The sequence below is a fragment of the Pieris brassicae genome, chromosome 1, assembly GCF_905147105.1.
Source record: "Pieris brassicae chromosome 1, ilPieBrab1.1, whole genome shotgun sequence".
Lineage (NCBI taxonomy): Eukaryota > Metazoa > Arthropoda > Insecta > Lepidoptera > Pieridae > Pieris > Pieris brassicae.
The window spans coordinates 23430313-23451415 of record NC_059665.1 but is presented as its reverse complement, the minus strand read 5'-3'; the positions used below and the strand labels follow the sequence as shown (position 1 = coordinate 23451415).

At 33.8% G+C, this 21103-nt stretch overlaps 1 protein-coding gene across 1 annotated transcript; it reads right to left on the bottom strand.

The window, feature by feature from the left end:
• Positions 1-1581: 1581 nt before the first annotated feature.
• On the bottom strand, positions 1582-11838 carry LOC123711488 (chromatin modification-related protein eaf-1-like). The gene is made up of 6 exons (XM_045664102.1): positions 11811-11838; positions 11451-11595; positions 11182-11255; positions 2955-3077; positions 2431-2808; positions 1582-2299 (listed from the first exon to the last, which is right to left on the bottom strand). The coding sequence occupies exons 1-6, from the start codon at positions 11820-11822 to the stop codon at positions 1724-1726; spliced, it is 1308 nt and encodes a 435-aa protein (XP_045520058.1). The 5' UTR covers positions 11823-11838; the 3' UTR covers positions 1582-1723.
• Between the last annotated feature and the right edge of the window lie 9265 nt (positions 11839-21103).

Below are 21103 nucleotides of genomic sequence, written 5' to 3'. Positions count from 1 at the left end.
ATTCTTTGGTTTTGAGGCTATTAATAGAATATACTTTTACTTTATTTATATTTATTTTTCAATTCAATCTGTTAACAAAACGCAACTTTAATGGCTGTGATAAAAAATTCGGCATTGACAAGAATTAATTTGAAGCTAGTTTTGGATCCGATATCTTATAAATTGTAAATGCATTGTAAATTAATGACAGCTAGAAGTTATTTGATCGAATTACCGTTAAAACTGATAAGTAAGTAGGCTTGAAAGTCTTTAATAAAGATCTTTGTGTTTACCTATTATTATCAAAGAATTTGTAAATAAATCAGTCTTCTGTGCCGGACACACGTCGCGGTTGTGATCTAAGCCGCTGTTTTCTTTTACATTACGAGCAAGTTTTCGTTCGAGTACACGTTGAGTAGAAAAACTGTGGAATCAACTCCCTGTGGGGGTTTTCCCTGAGAGACAAGTATCTCTTCAATGTTGGAGTATACACCTACCTCAAAAGCTCGCAATGCACCCACTAAAAATGGCTGTACTTTTTTGGGCCCGGTAAATAAAAATATGTGTTTTAATAAAAAAATCTTATATTATATTGTGAGATAGTAATGATTTATATGGTGTTAATATTTCAGATCGAGGAATGTGACATGTAGACGCGAGGCCAAAGTGACCTCGCGATCAACTCATTTGCATGAAAGGTTCGCTCTGGGACGGTGAATTATTGAACAGCTGTGCTTTACCGTTCGTTACGTTCGAGAACAAAGTCAGCTCGTAAGAGCCTGCATAAATATATAAATCCCAATTAATAAATATACAAGTTATTTGCTTTATGAACTATTCCATAAAGGAAACAACATGTAAGTCTAAGGCACTACCATCAAAATAGATAAATGTATCTATATATTATGAAAGAAACCTATCGTCATTAGTCTTAACATATTTATAAAATGTTCATGATAAATGTGATTACGCTTAAGACGCGGGATCCTCGAAAATTGGTTAGCAAATGATATTCTACAAGATCCATTGTGTCGAGGGTCGCGTACAATTAGCATCAAAATTATATTTTCATCCTCGCTTATTGCATGCCGCGTTTACATTCTGCTTAATACTGGTACTAGATTTACATCTTCGAATATTAAAAAGCTCTCTAACGTTGACAAATGCACTATTCAAACCCGAAGTGATGTTTGCGAAGATCGGATGCATAGAGTTAGTTAAGAATACATATTACTGTTGGAATGCGATTCATTGTATACTTTGCATCAAAACAGCGGTACAACCTAAGTGTATGGGTGACTACTTCTAGTGTTATAGAATATGGTGTAAGCGAGGCTTATCTGAACCCTAATAAAAAGGGTTTCAAGGACTTGTGTTGTGCGGAATAACGTCATAACGGAAATGGATGTTAAATTTACTTGAAAAGGTTTGAAACAACCCATTCCTTGCGCAAAGCGTCTGGAAAAATGATGTAATAAAACAAAAATATACTTAAATGTTTAAATACTGTAATTATAATTATACAAAATAATTTATTATTTTAAATTGACAGTTTGAGAATTCAATTGTTATACGAAATCTTTTCGAATACGATTGGGACTACTTAGCATTTGTAAGCTTTTATCGTTTCATTTAAAACTAAATTAGCTTGGCCATTTATTGATAACTACAATGGCTGTATTGATAATCAATTAGCACAACTTTTTGGCATTTTTTATAAACAGTAAATCAGAACTGAACTGTACTACTGTTGACCAAAAATAGAGTGTGCAAATTTTCCAAAGTATTGTACCGGGGGAAATGTCGGTAATGCGACTTGACCAGCATAGCCGGAGTTTTGTCCGGGCGTCTGTGAGTATTGCTGGGCTAGCTTCGTTTGGGCAGGCTGTGGCTGAAGTTGGGCTTGAATTTGTTGTATGACTGCTGGTTGCTGCAACTGCTTGAAGTACGCCTGTTTCTCACTCTGTTTAGACTTGACATATTGTGGCTGATAAGGCTGAATTTGAAGAGGCGGAAGTTGCGGTTGATATTGCACTCTTCCCTCGCTTTGCTGGTACTGTTGATAAGGTTGTGGTTGGATTTGGAGCTGTGGAGCTTCATACTGCTGTACCTGATATTGCTGTGGTTGCGCTTGGTATTGAGGTTGTTGTACTTGAGGAAGTTGATACTGAATTGGTTGGTGCTGTAGCTGATACTTGATAAGTTGTTGGGGTTGTGGTTGATACTGCGAGTGTTGTTGTTTTTGCGCTAGTTGGTCATGTTGGTTCTGTGCAAAAGAGGCGTAGCTTATGGCACCTTGTGATGATTGTGGTGTGTACGTCTGTAATAAAAATATATTATAAATCAATTGGGTTTGGGGGAATTTGGGGGAAACTGTCACTATATTAGTTTCACTTTTATAACGCATCAACTGATTGATGTTTTTTTGATAAAAGATTATAAATATTGTACCTGTTGGATATTTTGAGTAACAGGTTGTGGTTCCGGTCTGGCTTGCTCTCCCTGATAGGTAACTGGTAACTCTTGACGATACGCTGTTTGGGGTTGAATAGATTCTTGAACGTACTGGAGTTGATCTGGGGTGTACTGTTGATACTGAATCGACGGTTGTTGATAGTTGATCGGCTGGTTGGATATGGGAGAAGTTGTTTGTTGGTAGTTAGCCGGTATCGGTTGGGGTACCGAAGATTCGTATTGCTGAAAAATTTGTGGTTGGTAATTGGCGGGTAAGTTAGCCTTCGGTATTGATTCAATGTTCTGGGGCTGAATGGAGTGTTCCGCATACGCCAATTGGGACGGCACAGGCGGTGAAACTTCGTAAGTTGGGAACTGCAAAGATGAAGTAACAATAATTAAGTACAATAAATAATCTAACACATCAGTTATAAAGCAATATTATCTGTGAAGATTGATGTATTGAACAAATGATAGTTGTTTGTAATATAAAATATACGTTTAGTCAAGGTCAATCTTACCCTTGGTTGGTAGATGGATACAGGAGAGTAGAGTTGGTTTGCAATGGCGGCTTGGAAGGGTCCACCTTGCGCTAGGACATCTGATATCTTTGAAAGTTGAGGTACTGGGGTTGCGTATATTTGCTGGAAAAAAAACATAGCCTTTTATTATTTCAGCTGCTGAAAAAATGCTAAATGAAATAAGATTTGAAATTATTTATTTTTGTGTGTGCGGTAATGAAACAATTATAAATAACCATATGAACGGTAAATGATTTCTTAAGCCCTAAAACTTAATAAAATCCTAGGTTAAAAGCATAAAGATAATGTACCGCAGCGCCCACGAAAGAGGTATAACCCCCCCCCACCTCCCCCCAGCTCCCCATTAACACCCTCCGTCGATAAGCCGATTAGTGTCACAATTATGAAGGATAGCTAGCCGAGAGGGAAATCCTCCTTAGATATAAAATATTAGGCTTCTACTAATAGTAATAAAAATATAATACACATTTTCAAATTTTTTATTAATTATCGAGAAGTTATAAAATTCATTAATCAAATTAATTTACATATATCTACCTAACTGGTACCAATTACCTACCGCAGGTAACGGTGAGATTTTCGCTGTTATATTGCAAGAGCCACTTTAGTGAAATGAATAGTCAATCGGAATTTTATAAATCGTTGAAAATGGTAGAATAGATGAGCTGGAAGCTATAAATAACGTCGTGATTACAGTCTCCGGCGGGGAATTGGGAGCCGACACCGTGACAGGCAAACCTACATTTTGCCAACTATTTATAGTGCAATCGTTTTAAAATGCAAACGAACGAAAACTATTATTATATCACACTTTGACTCTCTTTTTATAGCAAGAAAATGTTTCAAGTGACGTGAATAAGGAGGTTCGTTATAACATCAACATAACATTTATATTGTATATTTAATGATAATATGTACATTACAAGTTTTTAGATATTGTAGTTTGCGATTATACCATTACATATAATATTCAATGGATAGATCATATGTATAAAATTAATATGGCAAAATAGAACACTCGTAGAACTTCTCAAGTCAGGTCCCGATGGGCTAATACAAACGTTGAACAAGCAATTTATAAACTTATAATTGGCGCCTTAAAGTTAACGAGACAAGAGAACTGTCGCACATAACAGCTGGTAAACTATACTTAATAATATTGTATTGATTTTTACTGAGAACTTACAGAAACATTTGAAGTGATGTGAAGAATGTTATACGTGATAGGAAGAGTGCACATAGTATTAGTCAACACATATGTATATATATTTCGGCGAAGGACCAATTTTCCGATTTTATTTTTCGCTGAAGGCGCAGGACGTGTCAGTTGACGTGAAAACAATATATACTGTTACTGTGTTCACGTATTTTCTTTTTCCATATGTAGTATAAATGCTGTTGCATGTTTAATTCTATAAGGCGCTTAATTTTTTTATGGATCAAGTAAAACACTGTTAATAGGCCGGACTGTAAGTAGAGCAGTCTACGGGGTGATTTGTATGAAGAGAGTAAAAAGTGACTTTCAATTTAAAAGCAGTTAAAAGAAGAAAAGCGAAGAGAATTGCAACTATTGTCTGTAGTTTCAAACGTCTTTATATGTATTTGTTAATGTATTATTTTAAGCACACAGATCTGATCTGATCTAATCTATTCGTTAATAAATATACTTTTTCGGTCATTATATGAAATATGAACGTACATAATTACTACAGTTTAGTATCATATTTAACCCATGATAGTTGCTTAATTTTCATGCAGTCGGTATTCCTTCAAACCAAAATAAGACTTAAAAAGCCTATATTTTACAGTTCTATTATAATATCGTGATAAAGGTCAGACACACGAGTTTGAGCACATACAAGATACGATTGAAGACGTTATCTATCTTTTAGCAGAGAAAATTTTGATTCTTTGGCAACAAATGAATGTAACCATCCATCTAAATACAACATAACATTTGTTTGTTAATTAAATTAAAACATTAAGCCAAGAAGCAACTCATACGGCGATATATCATTGTTAATGACATTTGCCGCTGTGAAGAATTTCATCATTTGCTACATCAAATTAAAACAAGTAATTTACTTGTTACATAACGTACTTCACTCTCTTATTAGGTGTCACCTTTGTTGGATAAATTGTCAGAAGATTATGAAAATTTCAATTAATTTTCCATACAGAAAGAAATTATTTTTAATTAGGTTTCTGTCCGAAAGCATTGTATATCTCTTCTGATAATAATGTACTAGTATTAAGCAGTCATTGTTTCAGATTTATATTTATACATACCTAAAGACTAAATGCACCGTTCTAGCAACAATAGAATTTAAAAAATATAGATTATTACTAGCTGACCCGGCAAACGTCGTTTTGCCATGTATATTATTTCCAGGAAACATTTTTTAGTTTAATAAAAATAGGGGTTGATCGTAGAGGGGTGACAACTAAGGGTTGTATGTATTTTTGTATCCTGTATCATAAAAAAATAAAAACATAAAAAATTGTCTAAAAAATTAATAAAATATTTTTTTGTTGACACCCCTTATCACTTAGGGGTTTAAAAGATAGATAGTAGCCGATTCTCAGACTTACTGAATATGCATTAAATAATTCATAAACATTGGTCGAGCCGTTTCGGAGGAGTATGGGAACGAGAACGACGAACACGAGTATTTTATATATATAGATTATTATGTTTATTATGGAAATTAAGATACAGGTACCACTTATTTCACGTCATTAAATTTGTATCGTATGCCTACTCATTGGCAAAGAAGACAGAGGCCGAGAGAAAAAGCCGGCGTAACAAACTCTCGGTACCCTTTTAAAATATCAAACCATCAAACAAAATGACTGTGGCAATCATAGTTAGAAGAAAGCAAAAAGGAGGGAGATACGGTTCACTCTTTATTTGTATTAAATTACAAAAATGAACGGAAACCTCCCAATCTAGATTCCGGAAGCGGAACCTGTTCACAAGCATGACGCGTGTGAGCGAGCCATAGTTTTACTCATCCATATTATATATAAAATGTCTACGATGTAGTTGTTTCGTTTGTGGTGAAGAAAGGGAGGATACTTCTCCATCTCCGGAGGATATCTTCGGACTCAAAAAGCGTAAACAAAAAAGAGGAGCCCGACGAAAAGCAGCAGACGTGGTGTTTTAAAGATATAAAAGGATTTTATTTTATTGTCGAAGTTCCGGGATTTTATATTTGAAGTTCTAAAGCAATTGGATAACCAAGCAAAGGCACTTAACTATATGCAGGAAGCATGTCCACACAAACGGAGTTGAATCAACTCAATATACAATATCTCGAGTTTCAAGAAAAAAGGGTGCATGACAGTATCACATTATGAGCGTGAATATACCTGTGCGTGTTGTGCTTCCCAAAGTGTTGGTATAAATACAGAACAAAAAGAAGATATCAAAAAAGGGTAAGGCAAGACCGCTACCCACACACATCACAATAAAAAAGACTCCAGGAAACCGACGTTGGTAAGCGAAGCGGCTGGCGATTTGAGAGTTAGTAACCAAACTACGACTATAGCGAGTTAGATTACCAGTGCTTCGCAAACATTGAGTATGTTAGAAATCCTGAGGTACTTCGTGGAAGAAATCTGGAATCATTATAAATACCGGCTAATTAAAGAAAGAAGCAAGGTGATTAAGTTTAGATACTACGGAGGCAAAATTGAAATTGTATGTAAAAGGAATATGTGTCATTTAAGTGGACGTTAAGGTTATTAAGATTTAGTCCGAAAAAGCAAAGGAATATGCCTCGTTTATTGTTGCGGTATCGGAATCGGTGTATGAAGAGTTATATTCACCGGAAGTAGGACCTGTGAACACCGAGTGTAGGCAATGGTTTTGTTGTCGGATGCCAAAAAATAAAACAGAGACTGTATAAGTTTTCTTTTTTTTATCACAATGCTAGAGGCTTCCGAACCAAGTTAAATAAAGTTATAAGGGATATGGAAGCACTGAACGTCGATAGTAGCCATAACGGAAACGGGATGTAATGATGTTCCGCCCGCGAGGTATCAAATCCTAAGATGCGACCGGACGGATGGAAGAAAACAAGGTGGCGTGCTTCTAGTGGCCACGCGTGAACTGTGGTTGCGACGTGTGAAAGAACCGAAAGATATCAACGTCGATCAGTGTTCGTTTGAATTAGTTTCCGCGTCGGTTCCCTTAATTGATAAATGTTTATTCTTATGTTGTGCGGTGTATTTACCGCGGAAAACGCGTGATCCAGAATATATTTAATTTTTCCGAATAGGTGAATTGTTGCGTGTTAAATATAAACATTATTAAGGGATTTTAACTTAAATTCAAGTAGTGTAAACGTTAAACAATATTTTGAATTTTTCTTGTCGTTCAGTGAATTCACTCAAGTATGTCGGTGTTTAATAGTGATGGGAGACGGCTGGATTTAGTTTTGTGGCTACTGAATGCTGTTTCCGACACTAGCAACATATGTATATGTTCGCAGAGTGAATTTACAGTAACGATATTGTGTATATAATATTATGTGTTTAATTTGGCAAAAATTCGCATAGTCTATACGGATAATGTATGTATTTATGTAATAAATAAATATTTAAGGGGAATTAAACGACCCGTCACACAACACCACCGCCCCAGTCATATTTGAGTAAACATGTCTAACAAAACTAAACCTAGTGCGCATGTTACGCATCTCCCTACCTCCAGGCTCAACAAGCGGTACGGGACGGACGGGGTGGTACGAGAAAACAGCACCACAACACAGCAAGTACGAAAGACTAAAAAATAATCACAAGACAGCAAGTGGTGCCGAAATATTAGGACACTACACTACACAAAACCTGTTTTAAGACAAATGTTGCAAATTAATTAGAAGTAGCCTGTCAAGCACTAGCCCCAGGCCCTTCTATCAACTAGATGTACGGTAACTTAAGCCTTTTTACACTGCTTTTCTTAAATTTATTAAAGAAAAGAATCCCTTTTCCCAAAAAATAATTACTAACTTTAGATAGTCTAGTACGCGGAAATTGCAGCCTGCGTTTGTTCCGAGTATTAACATTGTGCGTATGTTTTATTCTAGTAAACTTATCACTATTTTTGTTTACATACATAATATTTTCATAAATATATTTCGGGGGAAAGGTAAGTTATTAATTTCCTTGAATTTATCTCTCAAAGATTGCCTACATTTTAAATGATAGACTGCACGAATAGCCCTCTGCACGATGAAAATGGTTTCGACATTAGCAGCATGACCCCATAATAATAAGCCATAGATGGAAAGCTGTGAAAGTAACTAAAATAAATTAAGTGTAGCTGTATCGACATCAGTTACTGAGGGAATCTTTTTAACCCTGTAAGATGCAGAATACAGTCTCTTCGCCAATCCGTTAATATGATGGGACCACTAAACATGGTAATTTCAAGAAATACAGTTGTATCATGCAGATTAAAGCGAGCAGAGTATTGATCACATCGTCAAAATTTGTTTCTCATCGCTTGATTTTGAAAATCAAGGTTTTATCATCAGCAAGCAATATTATCTGATGTTTTTCTCTATCATGAAAGGTAGATTATTTATGTTAATAAGAAAGAGGCCAAGAATTGAACCATGTCGTACGGCTTCATCTACTGCCGACTCAAAGGACCTCTTATCATTCACTTCAACCTTCTGAGTTCTGACTCCTATCGTGTAAGTAGGAATTCAGAAGATTCAGTGCGGTATTCTTCATGCCATAGTGGGGGAGCTTCCCGATTAAGGTCTCGTGTTGGACACTATTAAAAGCTTCAGATAAGTCACAGAAAACACCTAAATATTTTCTTGACGACAATTAGAATATCGAATACAGAGTTTAATATAACGATTAGATCAATGCGTGCGAATTTACGATAAAAAATCAAAATATTCGCCCTACCGCTTATTTTCCTTCACATTCACAAGTATAAAGAGAATGGCCGATAACAGCTCTGATTACGTGTTGTATAAAAACTTGTTGTACTCATTTAGAGTTACATAATTTAATGTAAAGTAAAGTTATATCACTTATCAATGGACGCCTAAACCAGTTTTGAGGAATTAAACGGAAATTCAGAAAGTGGTCGCTGAGTTCATTCCAAATAAATGCTTCCTAAACACTTTAACCAAATCAAAGTATCTCTCTAAAGAAAGAAAAGAAGCAGGAGGCACAATTGACGTTAAGTGATGTCGCAGCCTGTCACTGAATATGATTCAGAAAACGGCATTAACACTAACGACAAAATGGAAAGTATGAAAATGCGAATTCGATAAATAGTCCGTAGTGGCAGCTGCCGACACCTCGCTTCAATTTTACTGTATTTTTAATTTAGTTCAAGCTTTCGGCATACCCAAAGTAAATTGACGTTGAAACCAATTGCTGATGGAATCCAATAAATCAAAACAATGAGTTGATGACTAGGTTTTGTTGTGGTTCTTCAGTGGAAAATGAAATTAGGTTTTGTCAGTAGTGAATAATTAAAAATTACATGAAATAAGTGTACTCAGTTTTGAATAGAATGACCAAAAAATTATAAAACGCTTGTTTTCCGTAATCATTACAATACGACTAATAACTCTTAGGAAACATTACAATTAGTGTCATTGTGCAGTGTCGTGGGACTTATCTATTGCTACTACTCTCGTGTGTTCCGAACTTTTTGCATTCTACTTCCTCTGCAATTACTGCGACGAAGAAGACGAAAAAATAATATAAAAACAAAGTTCTAACTATTATAATTAAATAAAAACTGACTTCAAAATATACTAAACAGTATTCGATCGTCCAAATCGGTCCACAGAAAGTGGGCGCAGCTTTGACGACTATGTTCAATGTGTATGTGTATACGAAAAAATAACGTCGAATTGATGTTTGAAGGACAAGGTAAGTGACATATACATTTATGTATTACTTTCAAATCTGCAATTATATTACAATATTAATTTCTCATGCAAGTTTCATAACTTAATCGCTGTTAATTAAAAGAGACAGTCGTTAGGTCTTTCCAAATGTATTCATTAAATTTACGAGTCATGTACTGGTTGGATATCCTTATCAAGACGTTAAGAATATGTTAAGTTTACGTAAGCTCCCGGCAGAAAGCAGTTATTTTAACCAGTAATTGCATCATGCACATGACATAAGTGGACAGATAAAAATGATAGTAGAGCAGGTTAATTATTACCCAATATTAATACAAACAATATTCGGCTTAATTACATAATTCATATAGAATCGTAGGCCAAATAATTCGTATTTTTAATTTAATCAATAAAAATAATGCCGTCGCAATGGCTAAGTTATACAAGTTTGTAACTCTGGGATCAAGTGTTTGATCGGAGAGTAATCGTTTCCTCTTTGGAAGCAACGCCCGATCTTTTAATAATAGTTGCATATCTATACAAATAAATCTAATATATCTAATTGTTATATTTATAACTAATCAATGAAATATATATTTTTGCATTGCATTGTCTGATTTGATCGTTGTTATATGGGTAATTAAGGCTATTTTCACAAGTTTTGGAGGTTAATTGATCGTATATATGTTAAAACCTTTCAGCATAGACCGAAAATGTGGAGAAATGATTTTTTCGGTCTCTGCGGAACATAGTCACAGGATAAACATAAATTTACAGCGAAGATATACCAGCACCAATTTAAATTGACATCTAGTCTAGTATATCTTATTTCGAGATTCATTTTGTTAGTTTAATAGGTTAACGTAAGCACTTTGTTCCTCATGCCATTATTATTTAATTCTAATTTTCGTTTTACTTTGTACTTTTGGCGAACAAGATCAGAGAGACAAGACAAGCCATCTTTCCATAATTTGATTAATTCTTATGGAAATTTCAACAGTTTAAGTAGTAGATGCCGCACTGCTGTTCGCATCCTGTGTTTCGTTGATATTGAAGGGACACAAATTAAATTTGTACCAAGTGATCCAATTCGTATCGAGATTATGAGATTGTCTAGATTTGTGAAACGTCTTTTATTTATTTTGTAAATACGTCTATAAAAGAGTACATTTTTAATAAAAACAATTTCTAATATAATAGCAGTATAAAATCGGTTCAATGATCGGTTTGACTTTTCTTTAGTAAGAATTTTTATATTTATTCTTTCAAATGTTGTTGCTTTTTATCGTAATAACAAAAAGGTAAGATGTGACACTAACCTGACTTGGTGACTGATCGGAATGTGTTTCTTTGGTACTCGCATACTCAACACCCGGAGTGGCTGAAGATGAAACTGAAAATAAGTGAAACCGAGAAATTAGGTAAGTTTGCTGAATATGTGGAAACAATAACCATTTTCTCGTTCTTTGTAGTGGATAATTTTATTTAAACTTACTCTCGATTTAAGTACTTTTAGAATACAACTTAGTACAAGAAGTTCTTACTATACTAACATTTCCTCTTATTATAATACAACACAATTTGGTACCTGAGGGCAGCAGCGGCGTTCTCTTCTCAAGTCCACTATTTCTATTCGAATCTCGTTTCTCTTTTTCAAACTCTCCTATTCTGTCCTTACTTTTAGAGCTGGTTACTTTGGTGGCTTGACTGCTTGCCACTAGCAAGATGATTAACTAAAACAGATATATTTTTTAAATTTCATAATAATTATTTGATGACTATTAAGCATATGATTCATTATGCAAAATAGTTCTGTGGAACTTTGCCTCTGTGTATAATTTTCGCGAAGGCTTTTGCAATCTATTATGAAAAAAGGATATTTTATCGTTTAATATATATTACAAAAAACATGTCATTTATTAGGATAAAACTAACACAGTACACTAACCGTAAGCTTCATATTGACACAGTACACTCGGTAGCCAAACACTTTCTAGTGTGCAGACTCCGGCACCCGCTACTTATAAACTACATTACAACCTGATCGTATAAGACTTGATTAAAAACAAAACAAGTGTGATGAAAGGCTATTTGAAGACCAATTTTAACGGATATAGATAGCTTGTTTGTTACACAAGTGCAAGAAGGTTGAACACATCGACTGACCGTCTGCAAACTACACTTTATGATATATTTTCTTTGATTACTTTTTCTGCTTGACAAACTTGATTATTGAGCTCTAACTAAAAAGTTTTCATATTCCAATAGAGTGTTATTGACTTCTTGGTGTCTTTCTATCAAATATCTTGGACAATCAAAACTCAGCAGGACGAATCATGATTCGTGATGAGTAATATGCGTATCCAGCTAGTGACAATGAAATATGGGATATGTAGGAATTATAGTTACTCCTAAAGTGCTTAAAACTTGCTAAGTAAAAAATATCGCAGTGTTGCTCATATTGCCATTTCTTAAGTTTCACATTCTGCAAACTAGATAATTCGCATAAATGTTCTAAATAACTGCCAATTATATGGTATTTATATTTGTCAACATATTTTAAGTGCTGTCAGCAGCATTTTAAATAATAATTACACATATTTTTATAATTAATGACCTTTTAGAAACATTATATTTAACCACATAATCATTGAAATCTTTAAACTGTTAATGTATTAGATAAAAGAGTTTTCTGTAAATCCTTTTAATATTTTGATATACGGTCAGAGCTCGGTATTGTAGGAGGCTTACGCTTACACAGCGCCATATCTGCAGTATCCGCAACCTGCCCAGCACATTGGTATAGTGGTTCGGTGGATGGGAGTTCGGGGCTATTGGGACCTATAGAAGTAGGTTAACAAACATAATAATTTTGGACTAGTAAAACTTATACCTACGTGTAGAGTACAGATTTTGTTCTAGTCTTGCAGAAAGACTACGCATTTAACTTTGACAAGACACGAGGATAACGACCTTACTCTGTCCGTTTTACCTTTCTTCCTCAGAATACATTATACAATGTAAGTTAAGCGGATTGTGTTTGATATAAATTAAGTAAACTTTTTGTAAAATTGTCAATCAAATCAAGGTGAAGGTGATGAAATGGTTTCATATATAAAGTTGTCTGTAATTTATTTATAAATCTATAAATGTCTATTCTATTAATCTGATCGAAAAACAAATTAGAAAGAAATAATTACTACTATTATAATTTAAATTACTATTTATAATCCTGTGATAGAATACTTATATCTAATTGTTTTCAAAATAAATAATATTTATCCAAGACCGGAGATCTATCTCCAATCCACTCTCCAAAACTACCAAAGATTTGATTTTGAATTGAAAAAAATTCATCAAGGAATGAGTCTAAAAGTAATAAGTTGTGGTAATATTCGGCATGTGTCGCGTTCTCAATAGATTAGCGTGTTCCACTCTCACGGCCGTCAAGATTCCTATTGTTATGCGTTTACACAAGTGAGACTAGATAATGTTGTTAAGTAATGTTTACAAAGGTCGCTATTTAATTAAGAAAAAAATAAACGATAATACGCCGTAGCTTCATGTTCTGCATATAACAACTGCAAAGCTTTAAGCTCTTAAAAAGTTTAACAAAGCAAAATTTAATGATACACACGTGCACCATACAGACAATTCAAACAAATTTTAGTAGCAGTTTTAAATTATTTGTTCGATAGAAACTGTCGTAAAACATTAAGAATATTTATTATTCTTACACGTTAGATGTATTTAGCATATTAAATATTATAAATTATAGTAATTATTACGTAAAATGCATCTACATAATTAAATGTACGTGAAAGTAATTCCTAGTAATAGCTGATAAAACGATGTAACATGCTAATGATGTAGAAAAAAATCAGGAAATACTAAAATATTCCTGTAAAGTATGGTTCAAACATAGGTCTTGTTAAATTATTTTATTCTTATATTCAAGTAATCTAATAAAAAAAGCAACGTTAGTACATACTTAATTTAAGTTAATGTCTACATTGTAGCTTTAAAAACAAAAACAAGAATAACTAAGCTTCTTTGCTATTAGTCGAAACAGTTTTAGGATTGACTATTACTTGTCCAAGGCAACTAGTCCTATAATAGAGGTCAACCATGGCAATGTATTAAGAGGTATCGTTAAAATAAGATCAACTTTCACTGGTACAGTTGGAACACATATCCACAAGTGTTCGTTACGTCATATCCGAAAGCATAACGTATCCGGTCATTGGTGACTCACGACCTCATAATGTGGCCAGAGGGATGGTTTCACAATTATAGTTATATCATAACACAGAATCCTGATCTAAACAGTACATGTCTGGTAGTGATGGATAATAAAGATGTTTGAATTTGAATTGAATTATCAAAATCTGAATAAGTTTCAATAACCTGTTGCTTTTACATAATACAATTTTTAGACGCGGTGTTTTTGTTATTTGGTAAAAGTAGATACAAAAAGTTTACAGAAGATCTTAAGCATAATGAATAATTTGCCTCTTCGTGAATAATTTTAGAAACATGTAAAAATTTAAACTACGGCAACACAGCGAAGGGAATTTCGTGAATAAAGCAGCCAAGTTTTTAGACGTTGCCAGCTAATTTTATATAATTGCAACATGTAATTTGGAAGCTTCGTACATGTTAAGGTAACTGGGTTAGGGACATCACATTGTTTAATTTCATTAATATATTTTTACTAACTATTACATTAAAAAACGGTTTAGAAACGCTTAGCTGTTAAGTATTTTAAACCCATAGACGGATAATGACGTCGTATTGTTGAATAACGGTATAATTATATTGAGACCTAATTGATGAGAAGTTCTATGCACTAATCCCCTTATAAAGTGTGTAGTAAGTGCTGATGTTCCATAACGTGATAAACGTTTGCTTACAATTGATATTTATCTTTAAAAAAGAACTGATTTTCACACAAATTGACAGAATGCTCAAAAATCATACTGAATGTCTGCTTCATTATTTTAATAAAACAAAATGAAATGTAATGTGTTGTTAAATTCTCATTTTTTTTGAGGTACGAACAGACAGCCCTAATGCTTAAGCCCGGATAGACTTTATAATACATAAAATTATAACGAGAAAGCGCGCGACTCAGCGTTTATTATGTGACAGCGGCTTATTTGTCTCGGAATTATACCAATTCACTCAGAGTATCTTATATACAAATAAGGGCATGTGGGAATCACCTAAGCGAACATTTACAGCTAAGTATGACTTTAGCAACTTTTAATTAAGTTTGCTTAGTTCCTTCTGAGTGTTGTCAAATATGTTGAATATATACCTAGTCCTGTTACAAATGCCAATGTGTTTTTTAAATGTAATATTATCAAATTTTATACCTACATATTTATTAAAGTATCAGCAAAAAATGGTTTTGTGGCTCCTTGATAAGACACGCCCCACGAAACCATCACTGACGCAGGATGATGACCACGTTGTACCTTTCCGACCACTTGAGCAGCTTCTTTAGAACTATGAGCATACACTATATCATTTTCCTTATTGTAGTGTTATTCAATCGTGAAACCTTTGTCATCGGTGATGAGGATATTTCTGCGCTTTTCACCTGCGTATCGCGACAAAAGGCGTTGTGATTGATTTAGGGAATGCTCTGTATATGGACGATAAGCACCAAGCTTCAGATCTTGTTATATAATACGCGACAGTCTTAGCGGGACGCTTCATTTCTCGCGATAAGATTTGTTGCTTCTTAATAGAGTTTCCACGAATTCTGGCATTAGCAGCCTTTGTAGTTCTAACGAAGTGTAGTTGTAGTCTGTTGATAGTACGATATACGAATGTACGGCTGATACCATGCTTTAGAAGTATCTAGAATATGAGTAACGGCTCCATACCCACTTTGTGCAAGGCAATCATTGTAATCCTGTTTTCTTTAACACCCCATTCCATATTGTAATTTGATAATGAACACGAAAAATGTGTGAATTGGCGCAAAATCTACAGGTTTTAAAATAATATACATGTTCCAAATTCAAAATACGTGATTAAAAAAAAGGAAAAGAAGAAAAGTTTTTATGTAACAGTATTTATGGCCAGACTAGTTAGAAACAATGTGAGGGTGCACTTCCCTGTGGGATAAATTGTATAAATTCTTATTAAAAAATTGATTACCACTTATAACTGACAAACCAATGGTATGCAAAATTATTGTAAGATTATTCGGGTAACTGTTGACATTTGAATTAAAATATACTTATGAATTTATATCATTAGTTACAGGCAATCACAATTTGAACCACTGCATGACTGGACATTAAATAATTGTATTTGCTCTATATTTATCGGACCGGTCAACTATAGAGAACTAGTAGCACGTTCTCGATTGGCTTTAGTTTCAAAGTAGTGAAAACATCTGCCCGAGGCTGCTACACAGATGTTATGCTTTGCACGAGGCGTTTAATTAGCCATGTGTAGAACAGTTTGGCTGCGATTCTCCGGTGGCTAGGTTTTAAACTGAATGTATAGCACCAACACTCTCAAAGAACATATATAGGTGAAAAATTCATTCAAAGTGTTGATGCTTTTAAAATATGTGTCTACTTAAACACCCATTTCGTACAAATAGTTTACACAGTTAGGATATTTGATGATTGCTGACTTTGGTCGATTTGACACGCAAAGCTTACCGTAGTGAATTAATCTTGTGTGTAGCCGGCCAATAGCTTTTGCGAGTGCTGAATACTTGTGATATTTTATTCAAACGTTACTGAGCTGTTGAACAAATTCCCCGGCGTTTCTTGCATAAATCATCGCTTTTAGAAGTGCCTTTCAAAATATTGCTAAAAGCTTCTAACTGAAGTTTTTATTTTAAATTCCGATTGATTTCACTAGATTTTTTATGTATTTTCTTATTAACTATGACAAACATTAATTTACAATTTGAGGCCTTTAGTATGACTCTGTGTACAAACGATAAAAAAACTCAGAGGGAGAAGTGTTTATCATTTCTTCTACTGCATATAGATGCTAAAGCTAAAAAGCACGAAATACAATTATAAAAAGCATGATAAATAAATGCCAGTGATCTAGACGAATTATAAACGTTATAATAATTCAGTCCACATAAATGTCAAGATTACAATAATATCTCGTTTCTCGTTATCAAAATATATGTCAATCAAGAACGTACACTTAATAAATGTTATCAGGCAGTCCGATCGTTGCTCTGAAGTTAGGTTTCATCAAAATTAGTTCCTTCGTAGGAAAACTTCGTAATATGCTCCAGAAACCCACTTAGGTACCAGCTTACCTACTTCAAGACACATAACAAGACAAGGAAAACAAGAGTACTTTTCAGACAAAGATATGTTATTGATTCCTACTACTGTCATAGGTAAGATGAAATATGAGACAAAAGATATTATTTATTTACAATTTTTTACTATGTAAGAAAGAATCTAGCAAAAACTGAAAAATGGCTTTAATCCTACTGAGTAATGCTAGTATACTTCGTGCATTATCTCAATAAAAAGTGTCTGAAAAATAGGATAATTACGGGAATTAAAAATATGTTTAGCTAAACGCAACACAATATTGCGCACATAAATCTCTTCGTATTTTATGAGCCTCACAAACACGTGATTCGTTATAGAATTTATCATTAACGTCTTCGCCAGTTATTCCTTACTTAGTAATGTAATGTATTTCTAACAATAGATGACGGATGGTCAAGGATATTTAAGTAATAAAAGATACAGAATTTTAAATTATACATGTAAAACAGATTTAAAAAAAAATAGAAAAAAATTTAATCAAAAAATAACACCATCACTACAGACCCATTCCGTTAAGTCAACCAGTAATTGTGTTTATTATAAGTTCACTTTTCTTTTTAATTCTCTCCGACTGGCCTAGACGTATCAGCATGATGTACAATTATCATATCTTAAATCTGGGAAAAACACTGCTAACATTCCCAAAGCATATTCATCGGGGCTCATAACATTGAATTGTATGCATCAATTAAGTTCGTGACCCATCCACGGGGGCTGTTGAAAAATGTAAAAGCATTCCAGTAATGCTTCCTCTCAATTGATAGCAGTATGAACTGACCGATAACCTCTAATTTGTCTCAAAGGAGCTTAACCGTCCAGATCTAGACCGTACAGGGATCTATCAATGTGGATTCTCGTTAATGGATATCCTTTTGAGCTATCCAGCACAAGTAACGATCCTTTATAACTGCTGGGATTTAGGTTAAAACTATATATAAGCTAGGATATGTTTTAGGAAAACGGAATCAGACAAAACATCCCGTTAAACTGTTCTAATTAATAACAATAAGAAGTAAACGTAATTTGTTGGGAAAAGACAATACATTAGTAATTAATTAATTATAATAAATTCAATAAACATATTATTATTAATTGTAGATTATCAGAAAGCGAAATTCTTTCATTTGTAGTTTCGAACTCAGTTATGAACCTTTTCAATTAAACTAGATTTTTTCAGACTGGAACTAATTAACTCGATTTACTTTAAAAACTATTTGAACCATTGAAACGTAGTTATCGATCAGTACAGGGATTAAATCTCTTTGAAAGAGATTTTCTAAAGACGATTAATCTCTAATTAGAAACGTAATACCGGTCAGTTGAAGACCAGATCTAATCTATTGGTTCATCGTTTAGAAGTGTTGACGATGGAGGAAGATACGCTACGGATAAGGTTCTTCTCTTAAGTCACTTTACAGGCAGAATTGTATCCTTTAATTGATTTTAAGTTTTATATTTATAAATTCTTTATTGGTCTCGAGGTTAGCATATTCGAATGCAGATAATGAGGTAACAGAAAAAGTTAAAAATGACATTTAGTATAAATTTAATATAACTCTCATTTTTTGGTTTTTGATCTAAACACATCCGTGCGTCGGAAGTGGTAAGTTGTCGGTCGGATTAGAATTTTAGAATCTGTGTCACGTGTATCATTGACAATATTAAAATTGTATTTTGAAGTGCCATTTCCCGAATAACAGTTACACGAGTTAAATATTAATTTTGTCCCTAAATAGATGACCTATTTAAATAGAACAAAAAGGCTTGTCGTATAGTTGTATTTCCTCTTAAATACATAGTGTAGTCCGGTATCTCCGTAACGGTAATTGTGATGCAGTAAAATTAAGTAAACTGCATCAGTGAGGAATTATTCATGTCGCGTAGACATCTCCCGAGCGTCTGAAGAAGAGATGCACGAAATAAAATATTAAAAACTTTTTAGGAACTCTTGAGTCTTAACTCGGAAGAGTGCTTGATGTATGTAAATTTTGAAAGTTAAATTCTGACGTCGTCTTTTATATGATGCTCTCACGTGTCTGTTAAGAATTTTCCCTTACTTTTTAAAACATTTACAACACGAAACTTATAAGAATTTTATAATTTTATTGTATTTTTTTATCGAAGGTATAAGATGGTTTAATTTAATATCATACACGAGATAGACATGTCATGAGAGTGTTTAATCTTTATTGGTTTTTGGGAAGCCTTAACTGTTGAACAGCGCAAAACATACAATTGTTATATTAATATAGTTTGAAGAAAATCATAGCAACAAATTTCTTATGTTCGTATTTATAAAATTTGAGCAATTTATTTTTAACCTTTCCTTATAATAAATGACAGAAGAAGATGAAAATAAAGAGCTACATACCATTGATGACTATAGATAAAGCGCCAGAGGGACATAATAAATATCGTCTAAGAAAGGATATTTTCGGAAGCGCAGAGCTGAGTGCAGACAAGATGGCTCTAATTCAGCGGTCGTCTGCACTCAGCCTTATTTATTACATGGACTTGCACTTGAGACGACCCAAGATTTTGCTAAATCAAACATTTTCCTGCACATTTCCTTCTATCCAACCCTAAAGGTCGTTTTTAATTATACCATAGCAACCGCGAAGTGGCTACTCGCGTATTTTCAAGTTGCGTTTAATATTTAAAAACCCGGAATTATCTACGTAATTATTACATTCCCATAGGATGAGGGACACCGTGCAGTAGTTGGCAGGACGTGGTGTGAGGTAGAGGCCATATCGACTACAATCTTAAGTTTCATGTCCCCAACGAAGCTTAACCGTTATAGTTGCATTATTCACGAAATTATTAAAATTTCTTCTGAACACTTGACGTATTATTCCTGTGAGAGCTCAAAAAGATCTCAAATTACACGACCATTTAGTCCTCTGGGGAGAGATTGTGTCATATTTGTCCTTCAGAAAAATCGTTTGTCGACCATTATTCTCATATTTTTTATTGTTTGTTTTCCATAGATCTATACCATAGATACCATTTTTAATAAACAAGGAAGTGTTTTACGCTACCTAAAAGAATTGGATATTTACTATGAAATTGTTATGAGAAATATAATTATGGTTATATGTATCTATAAACAGTATATCAATATGTTTTACATCTTTCAATCACAACGGCTCAATTTGTCAGAAAGAGACGAATGATTACTTTTGTTGAATCTGTCTCATTAGACAGATAGGTAGATTAATTTTTATGAACCCCGTTTCCCGCGTTAGTTTTTTTTGTTATTAAAATCCTTTTTTCAAAGAAATCCAATAAAATATAAAAATACTGAATGCATCACAGCGACTCATCGAAGAATTAATTGATATAATGAATCCCAAAACTACGCTTAAAACGCTTCTACTTATAACAAAGACGGCAGTTTTACAACGAAACGAGCACAATTTACATTCTGATTAGCACTTCATAATAACGATGTTTCAATACAAATGAGATATACAACAAAATTTATTCATATCTCATATTTTGAACTTCTTTTAAGAGACCTCAAGGTAAGCAGTCAACCTCATCCTCGACGTCGTGCGTTGGAGTCACAACTGGGCCAATAGATTTTCTTTCTATGCCTAGCCAGAATGAATGATCTGAAACCAATGCTTGTGCAAGGTCTTTATATAGCATACTATTGTATAGACATCATTAGTACTGACTTAAATCTATACATCAATAAAACTTGGTGTTATTACTTTATAATACAACACTTTCTGGGAATATTTCTGACTAAAAAATAGGCAGGTTTTTGAGTGTTACCGCAGTGAGAATTCAAAATACCCAGGGAGCGATGCAATTTAAATTGTGCCTGCCTTGATTTTCAATTCACACTACTCTGCCCTCGATGACATGTATATGTCATAGTATGTATATACTAGCTTTT